We start from the raw sequence: 26813 nt of genomic DNA, 5'->3' as shown, positions 1-26813 counted from the left end.
TTTTAGAGTACAAACATATTATTTTTTAAAGTTTGTTGACCTCATAAACATATGATTTATTATATGAATAACCCGTAAGCCATAAGTTAAAGAAGCAAAGGCTGCAATTGGTTGCTCGACAAAAACAAGAAGCAACAAACAAGTTTTGTTGACGGTTTGCATGAGCGGTAAATCGTTTCTCCTTCAGCCACTGTTTGTAGCCACTGTTCCAGCTGTATCGGAGCAGTGTGGACGTTGCCGCTCAATTGGTGCGTATTCGATTATATTGCTATGTTTACGAAGTTATTTTATAAATTAAAGTTACCTCAATTTCTTAAATTATGTTTGTAAAAGATTGTAAAAGTAAGGGGCGGTCTTTAATACCCCTGCACTCATTATCTTTGCGGGAAAATTAAAATACTTAAGTATTTATATATTTTAGTATTTACTTAAGTGTTAATGGTGTTTATAGGTATTCGTTGATTTTATTTATTTATAGGTTTTATTAAAGAAAAGTATCATTTATACATTATGCCTTATGATAATTATTTATTTTTATCTGGCACAAACAAAGAAGTGGATTTTTTTTGTGAATAAATTTTATTTTTGTTAAAATTGAGATAAAATAAAATAGTCGGAATTCATCATAATTATTTATTATCTATTTGGTACGCAGGTTTTTTTTCACTTTTTCGTGTTTACTGTTAAAGATAAAACTGGCGGGAAACATTATGGTAACTAAACATAAAAAAAAATAATTTAGTGTTTCTTGGCGTCACTACGTTTGATAAGAAAAAGCCCAAATTGCAGTATTCCATGAAGTTACCTATTTTATAAGTTGAGTAAAACATTGTGCAAAGAGAACAACATAAATATTTTTAATTGCTTAAAGTTTATTAAGCCTTAAAAATGTCCATTTCAATGAAGTTGTTACCTACATATTTCATGGCCCTGTCATAGCAATACTATGCAATATATTCGTGCCGCGATTTTTTTGTAAGTTCACAAGTAGGTATTAGACGCTCTAGATTCCTGTTACTTTTACTTTTGCTCACGACACTCATAAGGTCGTTATTCTTATCTATGATTGAGTTTTTAAACGGTTCTACAGTCAATACACGATTCGAAACAATGTCCTAATATTTAAATGCGCATGGAGACACGTGTAACTTTGTTCTGCGTTAAAAACAGTTAAAACGATAATACATTTTATCTTAAATGTAGCTGCATATACTTAAATTGCACTATAGAGAAGATGTACGTAGGTACATAAGTACCTACTTGCTTCCGCCCGCAGTTTTACTCGCGTTCCGAGAAATTACTTTCCGCAAATGAATAAAAAGCTACAATAACCCTTAGTTTCATCAAAATCCATTCAGTATTTTTGGCATGAAATAGTAACAAACATAAATACATTGTTACGAACTTTGGCATTTGTTACCTATAAATTAGGAAAAAATTTGGAAACCGCGTTAAAAAAATATCCCTACTAAAACTAAGCATTGACTAAGTCAGTTTGCACTCAGTCCGGTGTGTCTGTTGGTCCGCAAACAAAAATCTCAAAAACTACTAAATATTTAGGTACCTACACCCGATGTTGGGGGCGGCATAGGGTGTTCAAATGTCAAAAAAATATTTTAAGAATGACATAACTAACGAAACTTGGTTTACCTCATGTCTATTGTTTATGTCAATTGAATAGCCAAGACTATCGTAAAACACATTTCATAATAATAGGCTTTAACTCTGAACGTAGAACTCAAATCCTAAAAAATTCGAAGTCCACGATATTTTGTCTTCTAGACTCAAAACCTTTTTGGGTTTGAAATAAACCAGTTCAAAGTTGCTCGACCCTCGTTCCGTGGGAACTACTGTGTGCACTCGGAATAGGCTACCTAATATAATAATGACTGGAAGAATTTGTCAAATTGGACCTGCTAGCCGATAAAAGTGCACCATTAATGTTCGTCATTCAAGCTCTAAAATCTCTCATATCCACAGATTGATTTTATTCCAGAGAGATTTAAATGGGTATATAAATATTTTTTGTTAGCAAATCTGTGGATAGGTTATAGAAATCTACCGTAACACGAGTAGTTGTGAAGGTTCCAAGGATCAAATGTAAACGATTCGTGCCCACCTTCAGATTCTATTTAATAGATAAGGCCCGCTCTATTCACACGGAGTATCTTTCTCAATTAGTTCAATTAATCCTTTGATATATTATTTCCTTTGATTAATCTTTTGAGATGATTAGTAGGTAGGTGATCGCTGTACGAGTAGTTTAATAGAAGTAAATTCCGATGCTAATATTTATATCGTTTTATGGAAATTAAAAAAAAGCTGTTGAAGCGGAAAATAACGGAATAGGTACCTATATTTTTTAAATACTATTTTAATTGGTCACATTAGCTACATTGATAACGGTAGAACGTGTTTTCTTTAGATTCGTAGATTAATTCGGGTCCTATATTTTTTAATATCAATATACTTATTTATGTGCATTTATTAAATATCATCGTTATCATAATATAATCATAACATTGTTTTACTGTTATTTATTCATGCATAAACTAACTATTAAATATAAAATTATTAATAATACCAATACCGTGAATTTCATATTTCGCGTAATTGTTCTGTATCACACTGATGTACCTACTACATCATTGACGACATTACATTGTTTAAAACAGTGAAAAGTGTTAGTATCCAAGTAGCACATTAAAGTAGGTACCGGCACACTGCAAACTTTTTAGTCGGCCGACAGTATAGTCGGGCGCTTGATAAGTACGGAGATGTATGAGAGAGCACACATAACAACGATGATGTATTTGACCGGTATCAGATCGACTAAAAACTAAAAAAAAAAAACAACCATTGGGCCAACTGTCCGCCGACTGTTTAGTCTGCAGTGTGCTAGTATGCTCTAGCAAATTGATTTAGGATAGTAAATCGATTATACTTACGTTTTTTAATTAATCTTTCAAAGCCAATGTCGTTAATGGCTGTTTAATGTAATCAGCATAGGAAATGTCTGCATATTTCATTCTTTTCGGTCGGTTGTCATCATTGAGATTTGAGCTGCTTTTAGCTCATTTAGGTTCACTTAAATCAAAATTTAAAATTTAATGAAAATTAAACGTGAGCGCTAGTTACAATTCTTAATTTATTATTATGAGTTCGAAATTTACTCTGTCTCTGGGACAACCACTCAAAAAATACTGACCTGATTTAAATGAAATTTGGTATATACCTATGTAACTACAAATTTTATTAAATCCGTGATACAATCTGGAGCCTGAGACCTGAGACATAGGCTACTTTATATACGGGTAAGCTTTCAGTTCTCTTGTAACGCGTGTGGACACACGAGCAATCGCTACCTGCTCACAAAATAAATGGAGATTACCTACCTATTGTAGCAGTTAAAAAAAGATACCTATGCATTGCCCAATTCATGGTTTTCTGTAAATTATGTTATTATGTACTAGCTTCTGCCAGCGACTTAGTCCGCGTTAGATTCGGACTTTGTGCAAAGAGTTAAACGTGTTATTCTGAGCCAACCATAAAAGATAGACATGTACTGTCATAGTATATTTTTTACATAATTTTAAGGAGAACATTTCCGTCATACATGGTTTCTGTGTAGCTTTAACCATTAAGGCTGCACACGCGACGGAAGCATAAAAAATGGAGTAACTTCTCTCGTTTTCCCAACATTTACCTTCACTGCTCTGCTCCTATTATATAGGTGTATCTACTTGGTTAGTTAAGTTTTAAACTATATTTTTCTTCTTTGCAGATAAAGATGTGGCTTCAAAATTTCTGCATTTACACGGTGTACTTAGCTCTGGTTTCACTATGGTAAGTGTTTTTTTAATACTTGTAATGTGGTACATAGGTATGTTCTAGACGGGTACCTACAGTTTTTATCGTGTAAGTCTCTGGATCTTACTGAACCAAATTTGATAATTCTTCTTCCTACAAGAAGACAATTTGGGACTTGCATATTCTCTATGATAGATATGCTCTCTAGATTTTTATGTATTATTGTGTTGGTTGTTTCACATAAAATTAAGTAAGCCATTTTTCCGTGAACAGACAAACATTCACTAATTATAAAAAAATCGCTATTAACTTTCTTAGTTAGTATGAAAGAAAATACATTTGCTGATACATAATTTAAGTACTTTGTATTTGTAATCGATCGTCGCAGTGAATGACTTTTCTCCATTCGTTTCCAGTTATTCAAGTTTTCTATATGTAACAGGGTATCATATCAGTACCTATATAATCATGTAATACCGGTTATTGATATATTTTCTCACTACAAAATAATTTATTTTTTAGAACCTACTAAAGTACTAGCTTTCACCATTGGTTTGGGAATAAATTTATAGGACCCGGATCCACCACTATTTAACACTGAAATATTTTTTAAACCGAGCCAGTAGTAGCTCCCGAGGTTCACGCATTCAACCACTAAACAAACAAATTCTTCAGTTTAGGTTTCTACGACTTGTTACGATCAGCAAAAAAAAATATTGACATATCGCTCACCTAGCAGTATAATGACACATCTACTTTTTTCTTATTTTACAGAAATGAGGGTCAAAGATTTTGCAAACGTTTGAAACGAGGTTATGACTTCATTTTATATTTTATCTTAGATTTTATTGTTTTAACAACTAACGCCGTGCCGTTTTACCACTTTGTAAATTATACACTTTTAAACACTTAGGCCGTAAAAACCCAATTTCGCTTTTTTTGTAAATGTGCCATTATACTGCTAGGTGAGCGATATATTGAAATCAAATTGAGAACCTCATTTTTTGGGAGGTCAAATAAAAAATTTGCAGTTTTGATTGAACACGCTATATGGACCTAGTTTAAATCTCTACTCGTTTCATATAAATAAACGTAATACAAACAGTCAATGACACTGGGTTAGTTTGTTGCGAAAGTTCACAACTAAAATAGATCTAGCGCGTAACGCATTGTTACTAAAAACTTATGAAAGCGAACGTAGAAATGTATTTATACAACTGTGTTTCAGAAATTCAGTTAGGATTTTGAAATAGTAATAGTGTGGTAGCATTTGGCATGGCCTCCTTTTATTATGATCTGATAGACTTTATGGGTAACACACGGCAAATGCAATGGTAATTTATAGATATTAAATAGCATTAGTTACTTGAAAAGTGAAAATTAAAGTGAAGCAAAAATATTCCTAAAAAAGTAGTAAAAAATAAACTAGAAGCGTACTGTCGGGTTCACCAGTTAATGCCCAACATTCACAAACTTCAATGCCAAGTTGATACGTTTCACTCCACCAGTTTTGAAAGTATCCTACATCCGTTAGTGTCCCTACGGGTCACAAAACAGTTTAACGATCCCGGGATATCCTGACTCGGGCCTTATTTATAGCACTTAAAAACGGTGGGAAAGCGCCATAGACGTCTGCATACAATTATCAACCCACAACTTATTCAATTATATAATGTGACCCGTTTCAATGTCAGAAGTGGGCGGATTTATCGGCAGGATGCCTTGTTAGGTAGCTAAGAAGGTCTATCTATTAAAATTGGTCTATGATCCAGCATTAGGTATTATTCGTTTATAATGACGCGTCTTTAAGTCTTAAATTGAACGCAAATGGATAATCGATTCACTGATAGTGGTTACTGCGAAGTATACCACGTTACGTATGACACATACATACATAACGAGCTTCCGCTAGCGGTTTCACCTACGTTTCGTGAGAATTATTAAGTGCACCCGGATAAAAATTGTACCCTTCTGCGATAAATGGGCTATCCAACACTGAAATAATTTTCCAAATCGCTTCATTCAGTAGTTTCTGAGATTCAAACAAACATTTAAAGAAACACTTCATAGTACAGATTTTGTGAATCAGAAAAAAACTGACATTTCCTATACTGGAATCTAGCATTTAGGTTTATCTAACTTTGGAGATACTTATCATAAACGAATCGATGATAATTATGTCCCGACCTTGTATTTATTATACAACTTACTTTACTACCTTTTCCCTGTGGTTTCACCTGAAACTGTAGGAAAAATACTTTCCGTATTCGAATAGAAGGAGGCCTACATTAGCTATGTCATGACCAGTTTCATGAATATCCGTTCTTTAGTTTCTGAGTGAAACATAATATCTACATATTAGTGTCATGATAATGGAAATGTCGTGGTGGCTTAGTGGGCAAAGAACCAACCTCTCGAGTATGAGGGCGCGGGTTCGATTCCAGGTCAGGCAAGTACCAATGCAACTTTTCTAAGTTTGTATGTACTTTCTAAGTATATCTTAGACACCAATGACTGTGTTTCGGATGGCACGTTAAACTGTAGGTCCCGGCTGTCATTGAACATCCTTGGCAGTCGTTACGGGTAGTCAGAAGCCAGTAAGTCTGACACCAGTCTAACCAAGGGGATATCCCTTGGTTACCTCGGGTTGCCCGGGTAACTGGGTTGAGGAGGTCAGATAGGCGGTCGCTTCTTGTAAAGCACTGGTACTCAGCTGAATCCGGTGAGACTGGAAGCCGACCCCAACATAGTTTGGGAAAAGGCTCGGAGGATGATGAGTGTCATGATAATGCCATAGTTTTCTTTTCATATTTAAACTGTTTGTTTTTATTATAGTGTAACCGCCGAAGATCCGTCTCCATGGAGGTGGTCCTGCGAAGACAGAAAATGTGTGAAGACCCGGAATGACCCTCAGAATAAGGACCCTGTTCTCAGCTTGGAGGCTTGCAAGATGTTTTGCACTGAATATGGTCAGTTTCCTTAAATTGCAACGAGTATATTTTTTTCGTGTAAATATAGAATAATAATTGTCCTTATCATCAATAATATTAACCTCACGCTCACGCGAAGGCTACTTGCGGGTGGGTGTAAATCTTCCACTTTCAACCGCACATGAAAAAAACCGGCCAAGTGCGAGTCGGACTCGCGCACGAAGGGTTCTGTACCATTATTTATAAAACGGACAATAAAATCACGTTTGTTGTATGGGAGCCCCCAAAATACTTATTTAATTCTAGTTTTCAGTTGTTTTTATTTATTTGTTGTTATAGCGGCAAGGATCCAGTTTTACCCAGGATATAAGGATCCAGTTTTACCCTTTGGGTACGGAACCCTAAAAATAAGAAGTGATTCGCTTTTCATATAAGCATTCAAATAAATTGCGATAAATTGTGCTGAACTGAAACATACACCGAAAGTGAAATACGTCATTTTATCGGCCAATTACAGGACAAGTTACAGATTTATGATATTGCTCCGTTTTTCATGTATTATGTACAGTTTTTTTTAACAATTATTACAATGTTGTTGGACGTATTTTAGTCGTATGGGTAATAATATCTAGGAGGTATATTTAATTTGATGACCGAATTCTCATAGGCAATTCTCAGCATGCGTAAGAGACGTAACGCTTGTCACGGTTTCATGAGAAAATGTGTTTACATCCTCATCTGTTGTGTGGTTGGAAAATGCACATTTTCAAGAATGTTTGAAACAATTGCATATTTTGCGTTTGTGACTTTAATTAGGTACATTCACACAGGTGTTATTGATGGAGAACCAATATTTATTAAATTAGAATCATATATCAAAAAGTGGGGCATCTATCCCGCCTTTACCCTGTATTTTGCCCTTGACCTGAAGGGTGACACATTTTGCCTTTTTATCCTATTAGGTACCATCTCGCTAGGTAACTCTGTTTTTGAATTGCATTTTCTAAGGTCTGCATGTCTCTCTGTCTTTTAACTATATCCTACTTTATATTATAAATGTGAAAGTTTGTGAGAATGTATGGATGTATGTTTGTTATTCAATCACGCAAAAACGGCTGGACCGATTTGATTGAAATTTGGTATGTAGATAGGTGATACCCTGGATTAACACATAGGCTACTTTTTATCAACACACCATGCGGGCGAAGCCGCTGGCGGAAGCTAGTAAGTATATAAATGTTTTGATCTGCACCCAAACGACAAAAAAAGAGATAGGAAGACCGCATAATTCTGCAGCTTTGCAGTTTTATTTGACATTCAGCACAAACGGTTTGAGAAGGAGTGTCAAGGCTAGTGATGACTAATATGCATTGTAAAATCCAACCAGCAGACTTTTTCACTTTTATTATTCTCCAGTGTAAATAATAACAGTTACCAAGGTTGATTTATGAAACAAACCTCCAATACCTATATCTGCTATCTGCTAATCTTATCTCTATTCTGAAGTATTGTGAATGATTATAGTACCTACATATATTGAATATCTGTATCGATATTAAACACCTTGTTTGTTTTGAAAACAATACAGGACAGGCTAAGGTAAGAGATAAAAAGTATCGATAAAATGATTACGGCCTTATGATACATAAGGGCGATTCTCTGTAAGCTCGTAAACGGCTGTCCGGACCGATTTTTTCAATAAATAGTTTAATTCTTATTTAAAAAATCACATTTTATGAAACTTTAACTCTGCAGATTCATGGGCCCTTTGTTTTTATAACCATAATTACTTTAATTTTTTTTCTAAACGTTATAGAAGCTCTAAAAATACAGTCCCCTGGCTGTCCCTTTCACTGCATTCACACCTAGAAATGCGATTTCCGAAAAACTTAATGAAACTACATTCACTTGGCAGTTAATATCACAAACAAAAATAATGAAATTATATTATTTTCGTAAAACGAGCACTCATTACAACTTTATTCATTTTAATAAGCTCCTGTAAACTTTGTCCTGAGAATTTTAATACAGTCCTCTGCCAAAAAATTAAATCAATATTAAAAAAAAATTATAATATTTTACAATCGTTTTATTAGTGCAACGAAATGCAATTGTTGTGAAGTTGGCAAACTTGTCAAATGCGGTAACGATACGCCATTTTGTTTATTGTTAGAGCGTCATTTGTGAGGTGAACAAGCGTTTGGACTGCTACCACACACAGGCCTCTGGTAAATAATTGTATGTAATTTAATTACTTAAATTATCTCTATTTATAGTTAATTGTTACATTATTTGTGCCTTAATTGATCGGTAGGTTCTTAAAAAACTATAAGACATCGGTTTCATAAATATTGTGAAATCTAACTGAAATACACAGTCCTCTGGCAACAGTCCTTTGCCAAAAAAACGCAGCAGGGGACTGTTTAGCAAAACAGGGGACTGTGTATTTTGCGTATTGCTTTAATAGTTTTCATGAATTATTTGTGTAAATTTATTCGCTAGTCTCTTTTATTAATTTAAGAATCAAACTGTCATTGCATCGCATTATTTTGTCCTTTATGAACTTGAATTATATTACACAGGCTGATCGAACGCACGTGATATGGCTCCTAAAAAGAAGAAGCTATCCGGAGAGGAATTACTACAAAAAAAGAGAGAAGCAGAGCGGCGGGAGCGACTGCCCTATCTGACCTCCACAACCCAGTTACCCGTGGAACCGGCTTTTTTTAACGACGCTAAAAATCATCAAATGACCCCTCCCGCTGCGGGTCAGAAGCGATGAGGGAGTGTCAGACTTTTATTGACTAAAAATCCTTCGTGTGCCGTCGTAGGCCTTTTATGTACCAGGGCCGTGGTAACTCTTTCATACAATTCCGCAGCCCCAGCAGGCCTACGCCCTGCTGGGCCTCGCTAGGGTTGCTGACATCAACTTGAGGAGCGCGTGGAACTACGCACGCCACCGACACGGGCCGGTTGTCTAAAAAGACGCAGGAACGACGAACCATCTGAACTCATCGCCCACAGACCCACGCCTATGGTGGCCGGGAGTCGTCTCGTACAACCCGGCGCCCGTGGTGACTACCTGGTCCAGCCGGGATGAGAGGTGCGAACTCTCTGTCGTTGCGCCGCCTACTTCTCGAGCATGATTGTTTCGCAGAAGGAGTCGACGGCATCCCATTCCTCTCGCCCCGGACCATGGCATGAACCAGGGCCGGACGCCCTCGACGAGGACCCGGCGGTGCCCTTCCCATGCAGGGCACTCCTGGACTGTGAGGTCCACCGTGTCCTCGAAGCTGTCCGCACAGTGGTGACACCAGGGCGTGGCGCCCTGGTGTCACAACCGACCGACCAATTCGATGCAGATACCTCCCAAAACAACCGTGTCCGCTAAGGATCTGCGTCATGCGGTAAATGAAGGCGCCGTGGCTCCTCCCGAACCACTCCTCAAAGAGGGGACTTACCGCCACTATGGTAGCGTGCCCTAACCCAGTACCCCTTAGTTCGACTGGTGTTAGACTTACTGGCTTCTGATTACCCGTAACAACTGCCAAGGATGTTCAATTTCAGCCGAGACCTACAGTCTAACGTGCCATCCGAAACAGATCACTGGTCTAAGATATTATTAGAAAGTACATACAGAAAAGTTGCATTGGTACTTGCCTGACCTGGAATCGAAGCCGCGCCCTCATAATTGACAGGTTGGTTCTTTACCCACTAGGCCCACCACGACATTTTCGCCGGCGACGTCATTAGTAAGCAGTTGAAAGAAATGCGTTGTCAAACCAAACGCTCAAAATGGCAATACACGTCTTTGTATGGTTCACAGCAACATAGACATGAAGCTCAGCGCTCTTCATACTGCTAACATATTAACTTACAACAATGACCAGGAGTTGCTGGAAGATCTATGTTACGACCGGTATAATGAGGATTGTTTGGCGAGATCGTGTCATGCTTGCGGTAATAAAAACCCGAAATATATGGCTTTTGATAATAGAAAAGTAATAAAATGTGGATTTCTGTTCACATTCAAAACAGTCCCCTGATGTCTCAAACAGTCCCCTGTCATGATTTTTTGGAAAATCGCTAATAACTCGGAAAATAGGTACAAATTCAGTGGGCCTCCTTGTCTAACTAAATAAATAGTTAATTTTCTTTGGCATAGGACTAGGTTTTTTGTCAAATAAAAAAAAAAATTGCCAGGACAGAAATTGTATGGAGCTGAACGAGCTTACAGAGAATCGCCCATAAATATGAACACTGATAGTTTTTCCATTATGCATCTAAAGGTTCGAGTTCAATACCTTATTGACGACAAAAAAATGGCTGTCAGTCAATCTAATCGATTATGTAACGTGAAATTAAAACGATTGTTGTATGTGACATACCTATCCAGTTGTATGAAAATTGGAACGGGTTTTTAAATATCAATGATGCGTCACCAGAGCTTCAACTGGTCATTGTATATTACAATAATTTTTCGAAAGAATTACTGCAGGAACACGAAGGGCTTCAAAAAGAACATGGGTCGGTTTCAGTTGGTAAGTTTGACACCTCCTTTCGGGTTCAAGAGAAAGGATCATTTGACAATTTCCTCAATAAAGAGGCTAGGACTGCACCTGAAGCTCCTTACACACTTATACATAGTTAGGCAGGTGTTTTGGAATACCTGACAGAAACCTGTTATCCGCAAAACAGGTATTAATTTAAGTGTTTATTTTTGCTAAAAGCTATCAGCATTCAGCATGCAGTTCTTTGTTGACTGTTTTGTTTACTTCGGGATTTTTATTAGGTTCATTGACCGATAAGTACTGAGTACCCACTACAGTCTATCAACCATCTTTGATCGTTTTGCTATGATAAAGGTTTACGCTTTCTTAATCAAACGACGATAGCATATTATAAGGTACTTACTCGCTGGCATGTAACATGACAAGGTCATACATTATCGGGTCATTTATTTTTCACACTGCCCCAACGCTTTTAGATTGTTTTCATTATTTGAAAAGTCTAAATTATTCTTTGCCGTTATTTAAATATGGAATATAGACTCTTTTGCAGCTGGTCAGTTTTATATGAGTTTGAAAACAAATGACTTTTCTTCTAAGAAGCAAGTCTTACCAAGCTTGTCCCTGTTTTGAATGATTTATTGTACGCAGTTATGGTCACGCAGTGTTGCATAGTGCACCGATTGCCTATCGGGAACGCCATAATGACCCGCTTCCCTCCTTTGATTGTGCTAGGAGATAAGCAGCTGATGCATTTGTTTTAGCATTATAATTACAATTTATTAATTATTAATTACATTATCTATATACATGTGAAGAGTACTTGTCTGCTGTTTTTGCGTGGGAGATTTAACACAGTTGTGTTTTAAGGAAGATGTCAGCAAAGATTAATTATCACCTTTTAAATACATATTACTACATGATGGTATTTTAAGAACCATGTAAGGGATGTAACACGCATTTGTTTGTACATTTTAAATTTTTGAGGATTAAAATTTCTGGTGTCAGGTTTAATGATAATGGGCCTCAATGTTACCTGATATATTATGGAATATATCATGGAATATATGACCATTTCCAAATTGGGATCCCAAAAGTCGCAAAAATATCACAGTGCTTTGACCCTTTTGAACCTGAATCGGGAGTTTCGGTTATGCAAATTTGCAATAAAGAAAATAAGAGTGGTATTTTTATGACTGGTCTTTGGGTCCGCAAAGCGCCAATAAGCAATTAAATTCCTGTCACCTTATATTTATGTCTTCTTTTTTGAGACACTACAGGTTTTTAATGGAGGTGTTTAGTTAGGGTTTCAGCTTATTTTAAAATATTGAATTTCTTAAATATTGACACTGCAGGATGTCAATGTTTTTGAGTTTAAGTAAACAAGAACTGGTTTGCGTATTTTTACATTGCTTATACCGAAAGAACAACATGGATCCTACATTTTATTACCTCTTTATTAAATCCAGGCTTTCCAAAGTCGAGTCTGAGGGCTTAGTGATATCTAATGGAAGCATGTATCACAAAAACCTTATTTACCATTTGTTGCTTAAGTTTTTAACCACTTGCATGTTCTTCTGCAGGTCTACTATGGCCGAAGCCAACTGGAGAGACAGATCTTGGCAACTTCTTATCCAAGATCAACATCAACAACATTGACATCAAGCTAGCGAATGAAGGACGGTCCGCTGATCTTATGAAAGATGCTGGTAACGTGAGTATTCAATGTCGAAAAATAGATTTTTCTATAGATACTGTTAAAAACTTAGATACGGTGAAGAGTAGCAATAAGACACAAGACTAATTCATATTTCTATATCCATCAGTGTTAAGATTGGATACATACAATTAAATATAAATATAACAAGTACAATAATTGTTATCTATCTAGCCCTACCACACATACCTAAAGCATTAAATTAATATTATGATCTAGACTTCAATTGACCTCATTGGATTGAGGAATGAACTTCGTTTGAACCGACAATAGCATCCGGATGGCTATCTGCTAAGTTCGTCATCGTACCGATTTAGAAAATTCCTGCATACTTAGTTCCAAGGGTACGGGATAGATACTTAGCGACATCAGTTGATATACACCTAACAGGAATAACAGGTATAGACCTATTATTCCTGTTATTTTTGCCAATGGCTCAATGAAGATCAATTTGAGAACAGTGTTTGGTTTAGTTTTCAATACTAATCTTGTTTGTCACAACTTTCAAGAATACCACTGCATGTTTGGCTTAGATCATACCGACTGTTAGGGGTTATCAAAACTTAGTGGTCTGATACGGAAAATCCTATTATCAATCTTGTTTACTGCAATATCTTACTTAGCCTTTGATCCTAGGATCCAAGTTTAGCTAGACAACGTATTAGGTATGTATAATGAGTATTGATGAGTAATAGCAACGTTCCCCACAGAGGTTCAAGAATTTGGTATCAATGGCGATACCTCGAGGAGTCTCCCCCAAGTCTACTGGGAAGGCGGTGACTGTACTCCTGGTCAACGAGAACCCTGATGTTAGAGGTGAGTCTGTCTATTGGAACTAATCTTGAAACTAAAATATTTATATTTTCAAGAATTGTTTGGTTGTAGTGTGAATGTGGAAAAATGGTCCTAAACTCCGTGTGCGATTGCAATGCAAAATTATGTTCCTGATGTTGATATGGTTGATAAACATAATCTAAGTAGGATGGTAAATAAGACTGAGAACCCAGAACATGTCGTGTCATTTTCGTATACAAAATCCTTTGTTAATGTTCATGAAATCCATCTTAAATTTTCTTATCAATAATTTCATCTTAAGCCCCTTTAAATGTTTGCGTTACACAGCGAAGTTTTAATGTTTATCCTGAGCAACCTCCTCTTGAAACTCGTTCCAAGTTTTGTTGACTTTCTAAAGGAAACCGCGCGCAAGCATGACGAGCGACATTTGCGAAATATATAATTTGTCACACGGTTTAAGTAGATCCTGTGTTTGTAAACAGCTATTAAGTTTGGTCTTAGGTAAATTTATCTTAGAGGTGTAGACTATTTCTGAAGCAGTTCATTGAATTAAATATCCTTATTGCCTACCTATGGAAGTATGGATATCTCCCAATCAATAAACTTAATAGCATCATCATATGTGCGGTTTTGGACTTATGCCAGAGATAATCTTAGCAACGCATCCTTCCGACATATGCCCTTGTACATGTGGGAATGTTCACCATTGCTGTAAGTGACGGATATCAAAGTTATTGTATAGATATCACACGTCACGTTGTTCTATTTTCTCACAGCACCCTAGGTTTCGATGAGTAGGTGTTATAGAAACAGATCTTGCACCTACATTATTTTGAGAGTTTTTGTTTCTCGCACGTACGTGTCTACTTTTGAATACCTAGCCTTGTATCGAAAATTATTTCCATACCATTCTATCGAGCCTATGGGCATACACAACTAGTAAAAACGATCCGTCTTTCTAAAACATAAAAAAAAAATACTTTGCGTGCGTTAGGAATCGAACTTGAGACTTCACACGCAGCAATTATGTTCACGACAATAAAATATTAGTCGATGTAGCATTTTCCGGAAATATTACCTCCACGCCGAAGAACGAACCTATTTACTACACGCTTTGTAAACATAGCCGGTATTATATAAATACTAAACGACATGTAAGTACCGCTAGTGAGGTCAATATCCTTGAAGGTGACATAATGTTTATGTAGTTATATATAAAACCGGTATAACAAACACAATGACCGCGTCTAATGGTGTATGAAAACAGAATGGAGAAAAAACACGCGTAGGATTTATGATTACCATGACAATGGTAGGCGACAATGGCCAGTAACTTGACTGAAGGAATCTCCATTCAAATGTGTGATTGTCTTGAATCTGTTGGATGCATGATTTATTTTTGTGGAAGAAGTTTTTTTTCGACAATAAAGACTGCTTGATACTTGAATTAACGGTAAGAATTTTAATATCTCGGCAGTCACGTAGGTACAATTATTCGTCACGTACAAGTTATTTTAACTCTATTATTATATCCTGTTCAATGTACTTACAAAGATACAGTAGCTGATCATTTCCTTATTCAGGTTTCCAAATTATTCCTGCAATCTTTTGAAGACTCCAACTTTCTTGACTTATCCATATCAATGGACCATACTAACTAAAAATCAATACATATAATGACTGTTTTCGTACAGAATTCTCCCTGGACATGGACGAGAGTTACTTCATCCGAGTGCAGGCTGCTTCGAGTGACAGAATCAACGCAACCATTAAGGGTGGCAGTTTCTTCGGCTTGAGGCACGGGCTTGAGACCCTCTCTCAGCTCATCGTGTATGATGACATCAGGAACCATATGCTGGTAAGATTTTATATTGAAGTTGCTTTTATTCATAACATTGTTTTGAGTTATACACATAGCTAACTAAGGAAGCCCAGAGATTTACAAAAATGTATGAGTATTTTTTTTGGTCGTTCGGTGCAAATTACATTTTCTCTGCCATTTAATTGGAACTTTACAAATGTAATCTACGCTTTGCAATCTAGACCAAAATATTAACTTGTTTTTTTCTTTGAACACCATTTTATTATTCAAATGAGTGCAAAGTTTCTGTCACTAAACCAAACATAAGCAAATCCTTGACTTCGCTTATTTTCACTCAATTTTTTACGTCATTGTTGTCTCGGAAGTAGGTCTCCATTGATATTGATACATGTCCTTCACTAATAGGTATATGTGTCGTATAAATACGATGCATATGAAAAATGCATCGCGGGTGTCGGTTAGTCATACATACTAACTTAACAGTGACGTCGTGGGTCGTTCTTGATCACGATCCTCTCATGTTTTTACAATGTGCGACACGGATGTCTAGATTTTATTATTATCGGTAATTTGTGTTTTTTTTCTGTTTGGGGAATTAAAGATAGTGTTTAAGTATTACAAGGAAAAATATTTTTTACACATTTCTTAAGTCAAAACAGTACAAAGAAAAAAATTTTCGTCGTTCACAGTTCTAGATAATAAGTCAAAACATAAACAATCTATACAGTGAAAATACTAATAGGTAATCATTTTTAAAAACAAAAATATTTCTTTGAAATAAATATTCCGGTAGGTATTGCTAAGTTTTATTCAGCCTAGAAAGTTTACCTAATATGTATTTGTCATTAGTCATTAATTAGCATTCCGTTTGAATCGTTACATGTCCTTACATATTTATAACTACACAGTAAAAATCAAGTATTTTTATGGTCCTAATCACTTCCACTTCAGCCTTTAGTTTACGACAAAAGCAAGCAATAAAATCTTATCCAACAAGTATTTTAGACCCTTCGAGAAATTTCCGTACCCGTTGGTCCTTATATCTTTAGTGCAAAATAATACTGGTCCTTTTGCCATCTAAGGGCATCAACCAACAATATAGTGCCAAGTCCCAAGTCGAGATATATTTAAACCGACCGGCTGCGACCGCCTCAATAATATTATTTGTCACTACTTCACATTTGCATAAAGAATTCAGGATCAAGATTATTCAAGATTCAAGGTAGTGTTTGCATTTATTGCTAATCACCTCACTTAGGTCATTGACCGCTCAATCGTTTAAGATATTTTATTTTATTTTAATGCGGTTTTTGGTACAGTTAGACTAAATGGTTATTTAATTTAAATGCTAATACTTAATATGTGATTCGGATGTAGGTTAGATTTATGAATATTTTTTCTAGGCATAAGAATTAATCACATTTTTTTGCTATTTATTTTCGGAAAGAAACGAGATAATTTTTAATGGTTTCTAAAAATGTGCATTTGGCAAATAGAACTTTGGTATTAAAAGGAAATAGTATTTTAGCTCTTTATTGGTCACACAAAAGAAAAAAAAGAAAAAAAAAACATCCAATCGGATCAGATTTTTATAAGGCTTTCTGTAAACGGGCGCGTATATTAATCGGTCTAATACAGTAATACCTACTTAGTGAGAACGCAGAAGCCTTACCACTGCACTATTTAGGTCGCCAACTGCCTTTGTTAATGATAAACAAAGCATAAATACTTATTACTCATTTATTATCTTACTAGCATATCCTATATTTGGGATATCTTCCCTAACTGGATGTAATTGGCTTAGTACCAGCACATGGAGGGACTGCTTATCTGACCTCGGATCTTTTATCTGGTCTTTCTAGCTTCTGATTTCGCTTAAGGACTCCCAAATATCTTCAAATGATGGTCCCGGACACACATGCTTTCTGAAACACGGAGGAACTATATTTTCATGCGTTACCCATGATTAATATAAACATGAGCTCCTCACAATACCTTTTTAAAATTAATTCTTATTACTCATTATATTCTAATTTATGCTATACAGTCTTGTGTTCCCGGTGAAAGTGGAATCGCTACCTAGCAAAGTGACGCGATGTCAATACTTTATCGCACTTTCAATCGGTCCAATGGTTCTGAACAGAACATAGCAATATTAATGACACGCATGCTACGTTACGCATATGTATGCAATGAACAGTTTGTTAAACATTTACGTGATTATGTGTTATTATGTAAAACATATTTGTGATTGTCGTACAATGTTTTTCATAGTTCGTTTTATAGCTTTTTTTTATGTGGTGGTATTTATGTAAAGTGATTCATTTCTAGGAACATTTAGTTGAATTAGCAACTAGTACCAAGACTAGTACAAGTTTGAATCCTCTCGGTTCAGGCTAAGTGCTCATATCAACGAAAATTTTAGGTCGACTGCTTTTCAGTAGGTACCCCTTCTTCCTTCGTTTTCTTAATTTCTTGACTCCAAACCTTTCAATAATCAGTCGCACTTCTCCAAAAATGATCGAACCTGACCATATGTTTTCCTTATAGATTGTACGTGATGTGTCCATCAGCGACAAGCCGGTGTACCCGTACCGAGGCGTTCTCCTTGACACCGCGCGCAACTTCTACTCTATCGACTCCATCAAGGCTACCATCGGTAAATATATCACTTTCCTGTCCAAAGAAAGAAGACAATTTATTCTTCTTTAATGGATATCCAGTAAATTCAATAAGGGAACAGTTTTCGCAAAACTTGGCAGTCAGCAACCACTTAAATTCGATCCCTGTATTTTATTTAAGTGTTTATACTTTTTGCACAATGTAACAACGACGGACTTAACTCCTAAGGCGTTCTCTACCAGTCAGCCCTTAGGTGTTTTAGAAACTTTCACAAAGCAGCCCGGAGTTTGGGATTTGGCAGTGTTAAACCCCTGTGTTTGGGAGGGCACATGGAGTAGGTTCCACTCACAGATCTCCAGGTGGATTTGAGAAAAGTCTGAAACTAGGGCTTGTTAGGTGGTTAAACCTGCAGTTCAGTCGATTATAAGAATTGAACATTGAAAGGGTTTTACGGAGGGTTCGTGGAAATGACAAAGTTGTCTTAGCCTTATTTGTTCGCGGTTAATACTCGTCACTGTCAAGGAAACACTTTGTTTGAGTTTAAAACATCCACTATATAGATCACTTTAGTTTTAATATGCAGCTCAGACAGCGCACTTCAATACCTATAGTCGAATGTATGAACATCCTCAGAGGCATTAAAATGCAAATTAACAATTTAAATGCATGATTTAGGTTGTATGCTTATTGTGATCTCAGGTATCTGAAGTCATAAGTTCAGAATGAGATTGGAATGTGGATAACTTATGTTATAATCAGGATTCATAATAAGGTGTATTTATGTATTAATAATTTTATCGTATGTAATAAAATATACATGATTTCGATAAAACTAGAATGGAACAGTCAAAACTTGGTTAACTACTTCCATAAGATATTTTTTTGAGGACTGAGAAAAACTCCAAATGCCATGTCAAACAGCGTTATATGCAATAAATACCAAGACAAAACATAGTTACCACATCAATTATATGACAAAAATGTTGCAACTTACATAAATCTACCTTAATTAATGACTAGCCTTTCCAAACAATACAATGGAACATATTTCTCACAGATGCAATGGCGGCTGTGAAGTTGAACACATTCCATTGGCACATTACTGACAGTCAGAGCTTCCCACTCGAGGTCGCCAAGAGGCCACAATTGGCTAAGATCGGTGCTTATTCTCCTGCCAAGGTAAGAATTTTATCTGTAAAAGCTAATCTTTACACAAGCTTTTGATTAATTTTCAGTAGGTATTATTGTATGTAGCCCAAGCTTTTTGCAAGGATTATTTGCTTACTTTAGACCTTCGCAATCCGATAAAGTTCTCAACAAACTTTGAAGGGCTTATTACACTTGACTAAAAGTAGCCTAATTAGGTTTGTCTAATTAGGCATCTAAAATATTTAGTGGAACTTATTAAATGCGCTTACATTTGACTGAATTTAGTAATTGCATCATTTAGACGACTGAATTTAGTGAAGTGTAATCAGCCCTAAGTCGTCACTTAAGTTTGAGAAAGCCACTGCAGAAACCAATTTAAGGTATTGGAGAGTGTCGGGAGTAGGAGAGTATGGACAACATGCGCGTTAGGAAATTAGCTGCGGACGGCCAGCTAGTTTTGCAAGAAAGGTCCCGGCAAAATAAGTTATAAAAAAAGTCAGGGTGAGGTCAGAGACCTTACTTCTACATTGTGTAAACACCCACATAATAAATGAATCTTGTACATGCCAAGAGGATCTATAATTTTTGATCCCGAGCGTCGATAAGGAAAATAAACTCCTCAACTACATAGTAAACAGAGAGGACGAGACCTCAATATAAATAAGAGGTTTACTGCTAAGAGCGTTTACCTGGTCGAACATGACATCCGAAGCAAAGGACCAGAGAAGTTACTCTACCGGTCTTTCTGCCAGAATTGTTGGTCCTAAGTTGGTTTATCTTCGAATATAATTTGGAGCCGGTCCTTACTTTTCTTTTATATCATGGTTCCATTTTGGTCCTTATTTGTTGTGGGAAATCATCAAATGACCCTTCCCGCTGTGGGTGCAGTGGAAGGGAGCATCAGGCTTTTGCTTACAAAAAATTAGCCTTTCTGGAGTCCTTTGTGTACCATTGCAACTTTTTGGTCATTTTAAGTTATTTATGATTTTTATTTCTGGGAAGTATTAAAGGTATTGAAACTATTTTCTCTATTATATTCAAGGTATACACGAAGCAGGCCATCCAAGAAGTAGTAGAGTACGGTCTGGTGCGTGGAGTTCGCGTGTTGCCGGAGTTCGACGCGCCCGCGCACGTGGGCGAAGGCTGGCAGGACACTGGACTTACTGTTTGCTTTAAGGTAAGGACATATTTATATTGCAGGATAAACGTTAAGGAGGACAACAGGTTTAGATAGGTGTAGTTAAACTTCCCATTAGGAAAGCAAACTTCTCAATAGGATTGCTTTATAGGTATAAATTACTCAAGTCAACTGTAATCAAAAGGAACCCTCTACTTGTGGATAGAGAATGGTAAATATGATTTTCCGTCTATAAAAACCTCCACTGATTTCATAGAACTGAGTGAATAAGCATTAACATGGTTCAGAGAATTCGGTAGTAAATAATTTTATGGCAGTTAAAGCATTACACGTGATTATGAAATCAGTTAATTAAATACGATATATTTGACAATTCCAGTATACCTACCTAATAAAAACAGTTACCTTTTTACTATACTTAATATTATGCGATATTTTTCGGTAATTCAAAAAAAAAACTGTTATTTTTGCTATATAATACTACCTATGTTATGTTGTTATTTAAATACAGTTACAAAGTTCCGTTGCTAAAACGAGGTCTGTGACTGGTTTATTTATGCGAATTACAATTTACTGCTCTTTGTGACATTTTAAATGGTTATTTCGGTAAAATTCACTAAGCCACTATTATTACCAGTTTCTGATCTGACTGCGTTGATAAAAATAGCAGTTTTAGCATTGGAAACAAGTAACTGTTAGGAGGGTGACAATCCCTATTTATTCGTTTCTTAAATTTTTCTAGATAGCCTCTGATCGACTATGTCATTCAGCGCAGTTAGAGGAGAAATTCTATTGGTTATTTAAAAACTTCTCCAGTCCGTTTCACTTTGGTGGAGTCAGGGCCTAAGGCCTAACACCTTATTATCATTAGCTATTTATCTACTATTTGACACTAAAGCAAAGTTGGACAGAAGAAGGCACCCTCTTTTCATATTTCAAATTCCCTATTCGTATCTTGTTAAAAAAATGATCGTTTGTTTGTTTAGCCGAGCGATTACGTAATCAATTGTTAGTGAAATTGGTCTTGGTTTTGTTATCTAGGCGGAACCATGGGCGAGGTACTGCGTGGAGCCTCCGTGTGGTCAGCTCAACCCGACGCGGGAGGAGCTGTACGAGTACCTTGAGGACATCTACAAGGAAATGGCTGGTGAGTGGCTATCACTCTTATGTAATAAAGTAGCTATTTAGGCATTTTCACCTGGATCAAGTCCTGAAAATATTAGAATTTTTTACCGTAAAGTCAAGGTGAAAGTAATTCACATTTTATATTTTTGTCAAAATTAACGAAGAAGATGGATCTTTCCCGTAGTTTAATTCTTCTTCAGTTTCATACACCTGTTTTAAATATCCTCCCCTGATTTCATGGCCATTTTCGTGTTACTTAAATCCTAAGGAAAATGAGAGCAACATATTATACTTGGATCTCTCTCATTACTTTTGTGTTTGAACCTCACAGTTTTCGTATCGTCATCTAGAAACGTCTTTCGGTCTTCTGCCTTTCCCCTATTCCACCATATTTTTGCAATATTTAAAGTACTTATTGGATCCAAAATTTTCCAAAACTTTTTCAGGTGTATTCAACACGGACATATTCCACATGGGAGGAGACGAAGTGTCGGAACGTTGCTGGAACTCCTCGGAGGAAATCCAGAACTTTATGCTGCAAAACCGCTGGGACCTGGACAAGGCTAGCTTCTTGAAGCTCTGGAATTATTTCCAGACTAAGGCCCAGGATAAGGCTTATAAGGTGAGTTAGTTTCAAGGGACTTAAGTTGAAAAATCTTTGCGTTAATTAATGGGATTTAAATGAAATTTTGAAGAAGTTAGACATCATTAGACTAGGGACAATTTGGTCGTTTTATACTAGATTTTGGTAAAATTTAGGGCGTTATTCTTCGACATGGATCTATGAAAGAGGAAGTTCAAAGCCTGTGAATTTGTTTGGCATAAATAAAGAGATGAAATGTAAAATAGTGTAAGACTTGTTGAAGAACTGTTTATAGGTCATGCACCTACGCTCCTATGTTGCTTGTTTAATTATTTATATATTTTGTTTGCAGGCATTTGGAAAGAGACTGCCTCTGATTTTGTGGACGAGCACATTGACAGACCACACACACATTGACCACTTCTTGGACAAAGACGACTACATTATCCAGGTTTGTTATTATTGTAATATCTTTTTTCTGAATGTTTAAGAAATAATTGAAAGTTAGCAACATTTAGATAAGAAACTGTTTATTTCTAAGACTTTAAATAGATCTGTAAGACCCCTTTTTAGAAAGTCTAATTAGTTCCACTATATAACTACTGTTGGACATAAGTACATTACATATGCATGCTAAGGGAGATATTAGGGTCATGAGTTGAAAATTAACGCATATTTACTTGTATTCTACAAAACAGACTGTTCTGAAACCTTCAAAACATTCAAAGTGCCAAGGGATAAAATGCAAATATATTTGCAATTTTTGATAAGAGACTTGGAACTTGGAACGGAGACACGTACAAAATATGCCTACTGAGCGGCCAAAAGCTTCATAAAAATTTTAAATATATATTTATCTGACAATTTCCCAGGTATGGACGACAGGATCAGACCCTCAGGTCCGCGGTCTGCTAGAGAAGGGCTACCGGCTCATCATGTCCAACTACGACGCCTTGTACTTCGACTGCGGGTTCGGTGCCTGGGTTGGTGAAGGTATGTAAACAAAAAAAAATAAAAAAAATAGGCAGCTAAAAAAAACGTTTGGAGGCACCAGGTCCCAAGTTTCAGAATTATTTATTCCTTGGCTCGCACTCAATGAATTGTCAAAAACTTTAGGGGTATTCCACATTATGCTTTTAATACAGGAGTAAATAGCCTACTTCTTGGACGTTTTTTATAATGACTATATCGTATAGGTGGTCTATTCCCATTTTGCCTATCAAAAGTAACACAGACGTTGTGTTGCTTGCTAGCGAGTTGGTTGGGCCATTTCTTCTTCCCAACATCAAAAAACGTGTCTAGTAGGCAGTGTCTTTTGTAGATCCTAAGTGCTGATTTTTCAAGTTTGATGACTTAGGTATTCTTAATTTTCTTCTATAATTAATGTGCAGGTAACAATTGGTGTTCCCCCTACATCGGTTGGCAGAAAGTATACGACAACAGTCCCGCTGAAATCGCAGGAGACCATAAGGACCTGATTCTAGGTAAGTGGCAACACCTACATTAATTATCCTAATGAGAACACTTCATTAAAATAAACTTAACCTACTTTCTTAAGTGTATCTTAATTGATGCTTATGATTGGTGACAGGGATTATGAACAAATGGAGTACCGAATTTAATCATTTTTAGTTAATGATTTTTTGAAAGCCCCTTGGACTCTTGTTAATTGTTTACTTAGAACAGAGTCCTACCTACTAAGTTACGGAGTACTTAATTGCTTAATAATTCATTTCTAAGATTTTTAAATGTTTTCATCGTAATTACGTTTTGGGAATATTTTACTGTTGCCATATGTTTTCCCAAAATATTTCTTTTGTACCAAGTTTTTTGTACGAATAGGATTATTAGTTCAACTTGTCGTAATATCAAGTAGAATTGTTACTTTACGCTCTAACTTCGTCCAGGTGGAGAAGCAGCCCTATGGTCAGAACAGTCAGACTCGTCGACGCTAGACAACCGGCTGTGGCCGCGAGCCGCCGCGCTGGCCGAGCGGCTGTGGGCCGAGCCGCAACACAAGTGGAACGATGCTGAACATCGCATGCTGCATATACGGTGGGTAGTGGCCTAGTGGCCTTATTGGGTTATTATTAAATTAGCTAATTCAAGGAAGGCTTAAAATCAGCACGGTTTAAAGTAACTTTTACTGGGAAACTGTAAATAATACTCTTTTATTCAGAGTAGACTAAAAATCAGCACACTTTGAAGGGCGAGGTGGTTTTTATTTACTTTTCTGTTCTATTGGCATCAAATGTTACAGTTTGATAGTAAAATCATAAACGCATACTTGACGGTAAGATAGGTATGAGTGTAAGGTACACATTATATTGCTCGTGTGTTCGATTCATGCGGCTAGGTGGTTCCATGTAAAACAAGGTCTTAAAGTGGTAAAAGAAAAAGTCTGACTATTTAGGGACTAACTTATCTGCCAAACGTTTTCAAAACTACATTGGGGTCGGCTTTTAGTCTAGCCGGATGCAGCTGACTACCATTATTTTATATATAGCGACTGCATATCTGACCTCCTCAGTCCATTTACCTGGACACTGACTACCAACATTTTTTAAATCTGTAATTTTAAGTATATATTTTAAACAACTCTATAACATATAAAATTTATTTCCACAGAGAACGTCTCGTACGCATGGGCATTCAGGCAGAATCCATAGAGCCGGAGTGGTGTTACCAGAACGAAGGATACTGTTACCGATGAGAACTGAGATACGTCACAACACTACAGTAACGTCATAATAATAGATCTGGTCACGTATCGACATGTAACCGGCTTTACTAGGCGATAATAGTACATTAATTTTGAAATTATTTATTTATGCCTTATTATTTAGGCCTTTAAAGTTCTTATGAAATTTAAATTCACTTATGAATTATACGTACACGGAATAAGTAATAAATGGAGTGCTTCATTATCATACTTATTATTGGTAATACTGAGATTAAGGATTATCATTCTCACCCTCATTACATCTTAACACTCCATTCATTGTTTACTCCGTGTTAAAAACCAACGTAGCGACCAACATTGTCACCATGTTGGTAGACAATTCCTAGTAAAGGGCAGATTGGTATACCCCATCAATAGAGATGTCATACATATCATTGGATAGGCCTTTTTATGTAGAACAACATTTACTATGACAGCTTTGCTGAAATGTTTGTCCGTTCTGAGATATAGATCAAAAACTGTGCAAAAGTTAAAGTAAAGTTAACTTAATAATCTATTGATATCTCAAGTTTTAAGAGGAAAAACTAAGTTCCACTAAGTGTAAGTCTTCTGAGTCCTACCTGCTGTGCCCGTTAGGGTCCATAATTGTTACTATTATTTAACATTTCAACCTTATACTGTACCAACTGGATATTGGGCATAATGCTAAACCCCACCAATAACAAAGTCATGCATATCGATGGATAGGTCTTATTAACTGGAACAACATTTACTATGACAGCTTTGTTCTATTGTTTGTCCGTTCTGAGATATGGCTAAAAAACAATGCTAATCAACACTGTAATCTGATTTTCTTTGAAAAATAACACCAATGTCTTTCTTTTTTTATTTTTTTTATAATCATTATGTACCTAAGTCGTGATGGCCTTGTCGGTAAAGAACCAACCTCTCAAGTGCGCGGGTTCGATTCTAGGTTAGGCAAGTACCAATGCAACTTTTCTAAGTTTGTTTGTACTGTCTACCTAAGTATATCTTGGACACCAATGACTGTGTTTCGGAGGGTACGTTAAACTGCAGGTCCCGGCTGTCATTGAACATCCTTGGCTGTCATTGCGGGTAGTCATAAGTCAGTAAGTCTGACAACAGTCTAACCAAGAGTTATTGAATTGCCCGGGTAGCTGGGTTGAGGAGGTCAGATAGGCAGTCACTCCTTGTAAAACACTCGGCTGCATTCGGTTAAACGCCGGTCGAATCAATATTTTTTATGTACTTTAGAATGAGAAAGATTAAATGATCATGAGAAAGAGAAACTCTTGTCTGAGTAACAGCCACATATGTCGATCGATCATAAGGATCATAAGCGAACGTTTGGTGCGGTCGGTCCATGATCGTGCATGGGTAACAACAGAAGACGAGGAGACTGGCAACCAATCTTACCAAGAAGTATCGAGTTGCCCAGATTACTGGGGTAAGGAGATCAGATAGGCAATTACATCCGGTTTGGGAAACCGACCGCAAGATAGCTGGGAAAAGGCTAATAAGATCATATTGAATTATTTAAATGTACAAAGTAACGTATAAACGAAATGTGGATATTATTTTTATATTCATATCGTCTATTTTATTCCGCAATGTACAGTATAAGGTGGATCTGCTAAATATAGCAACAAATGCAGACTCACAGCAGGTACTTAGTACATCGAAGACGTACATAGATTTTCCTTTAAACACTTGATCTGCATCAATTTTGAGTTTGTATTTTATCTATATCTCAGAACGGACAAACAATAGAACAAAGCTGTCATAGTAAATGTTGTTACAGTTAAAAAGACCTATCCAACGATATGCATGACTTTGTTATTGGTGGGGTTTATCATTATGCCCAATATCCAGTTGGTACAGTATAAGATTGAAATGCAAAAAAATAGTAA

At 36.4% G+C, this 26813-nt stretch overlaps 1 protein-coding gene across 1 annotated transcript; it reads left to right on the top strand.

The window, feature by feature from the left end:
- The first annotated feature begins 145 nt into the window (after window positions 1-145).
- Window positions 146-25022, top strand: LOC124629728 (chitooligosaccharidolytic beta-N-acetylglucosaminidase). The gene is given in 17 exon segments (XM_047163249.1): window positions 146-199; window positions 201-248; window positions 3785-3846; window positions 6646-6779; window positions 12832-12962; window positions 13676-13781; window positions 15455-15618; window positions 18133-18241; window positions 19262-19383; window positions 20396-20530; window positions 21533-21638; window positions 22063-22238; window positions 22552-22650; window positions 23072-23192; window positions 23591-23683; window positions 24107-24254; window positions 24828-25022. Coding segments are annotated over 17 exon segments (1878 nt in total). The 5' UTR covers window positions 146-160; the 3' UTR covers window positions 24913-25022.
- Window positions 25023-26813: the final 1791 nt, after the last annotated feature.

The sequence above is a fragment of the Helicoverpa zea genome, chromosome 4 (genome assembly GCF_022581195.2).
Source record: "Helicoverpa zea isolate HzStark_Cry1AcR chromosome 4, ilHelZeax1.1, whole genome shotgun sequence".
NCBI classification, from domain to species: Eukaryota; Metazoa; Arthropoda; class Insecta; order Lepidoptera; family Noctuidae; genus Helicoverpa; species Helicoverpa zea.
This window is presented reverse-complemented; position numbering and strand designations above follow the sequence as displayed.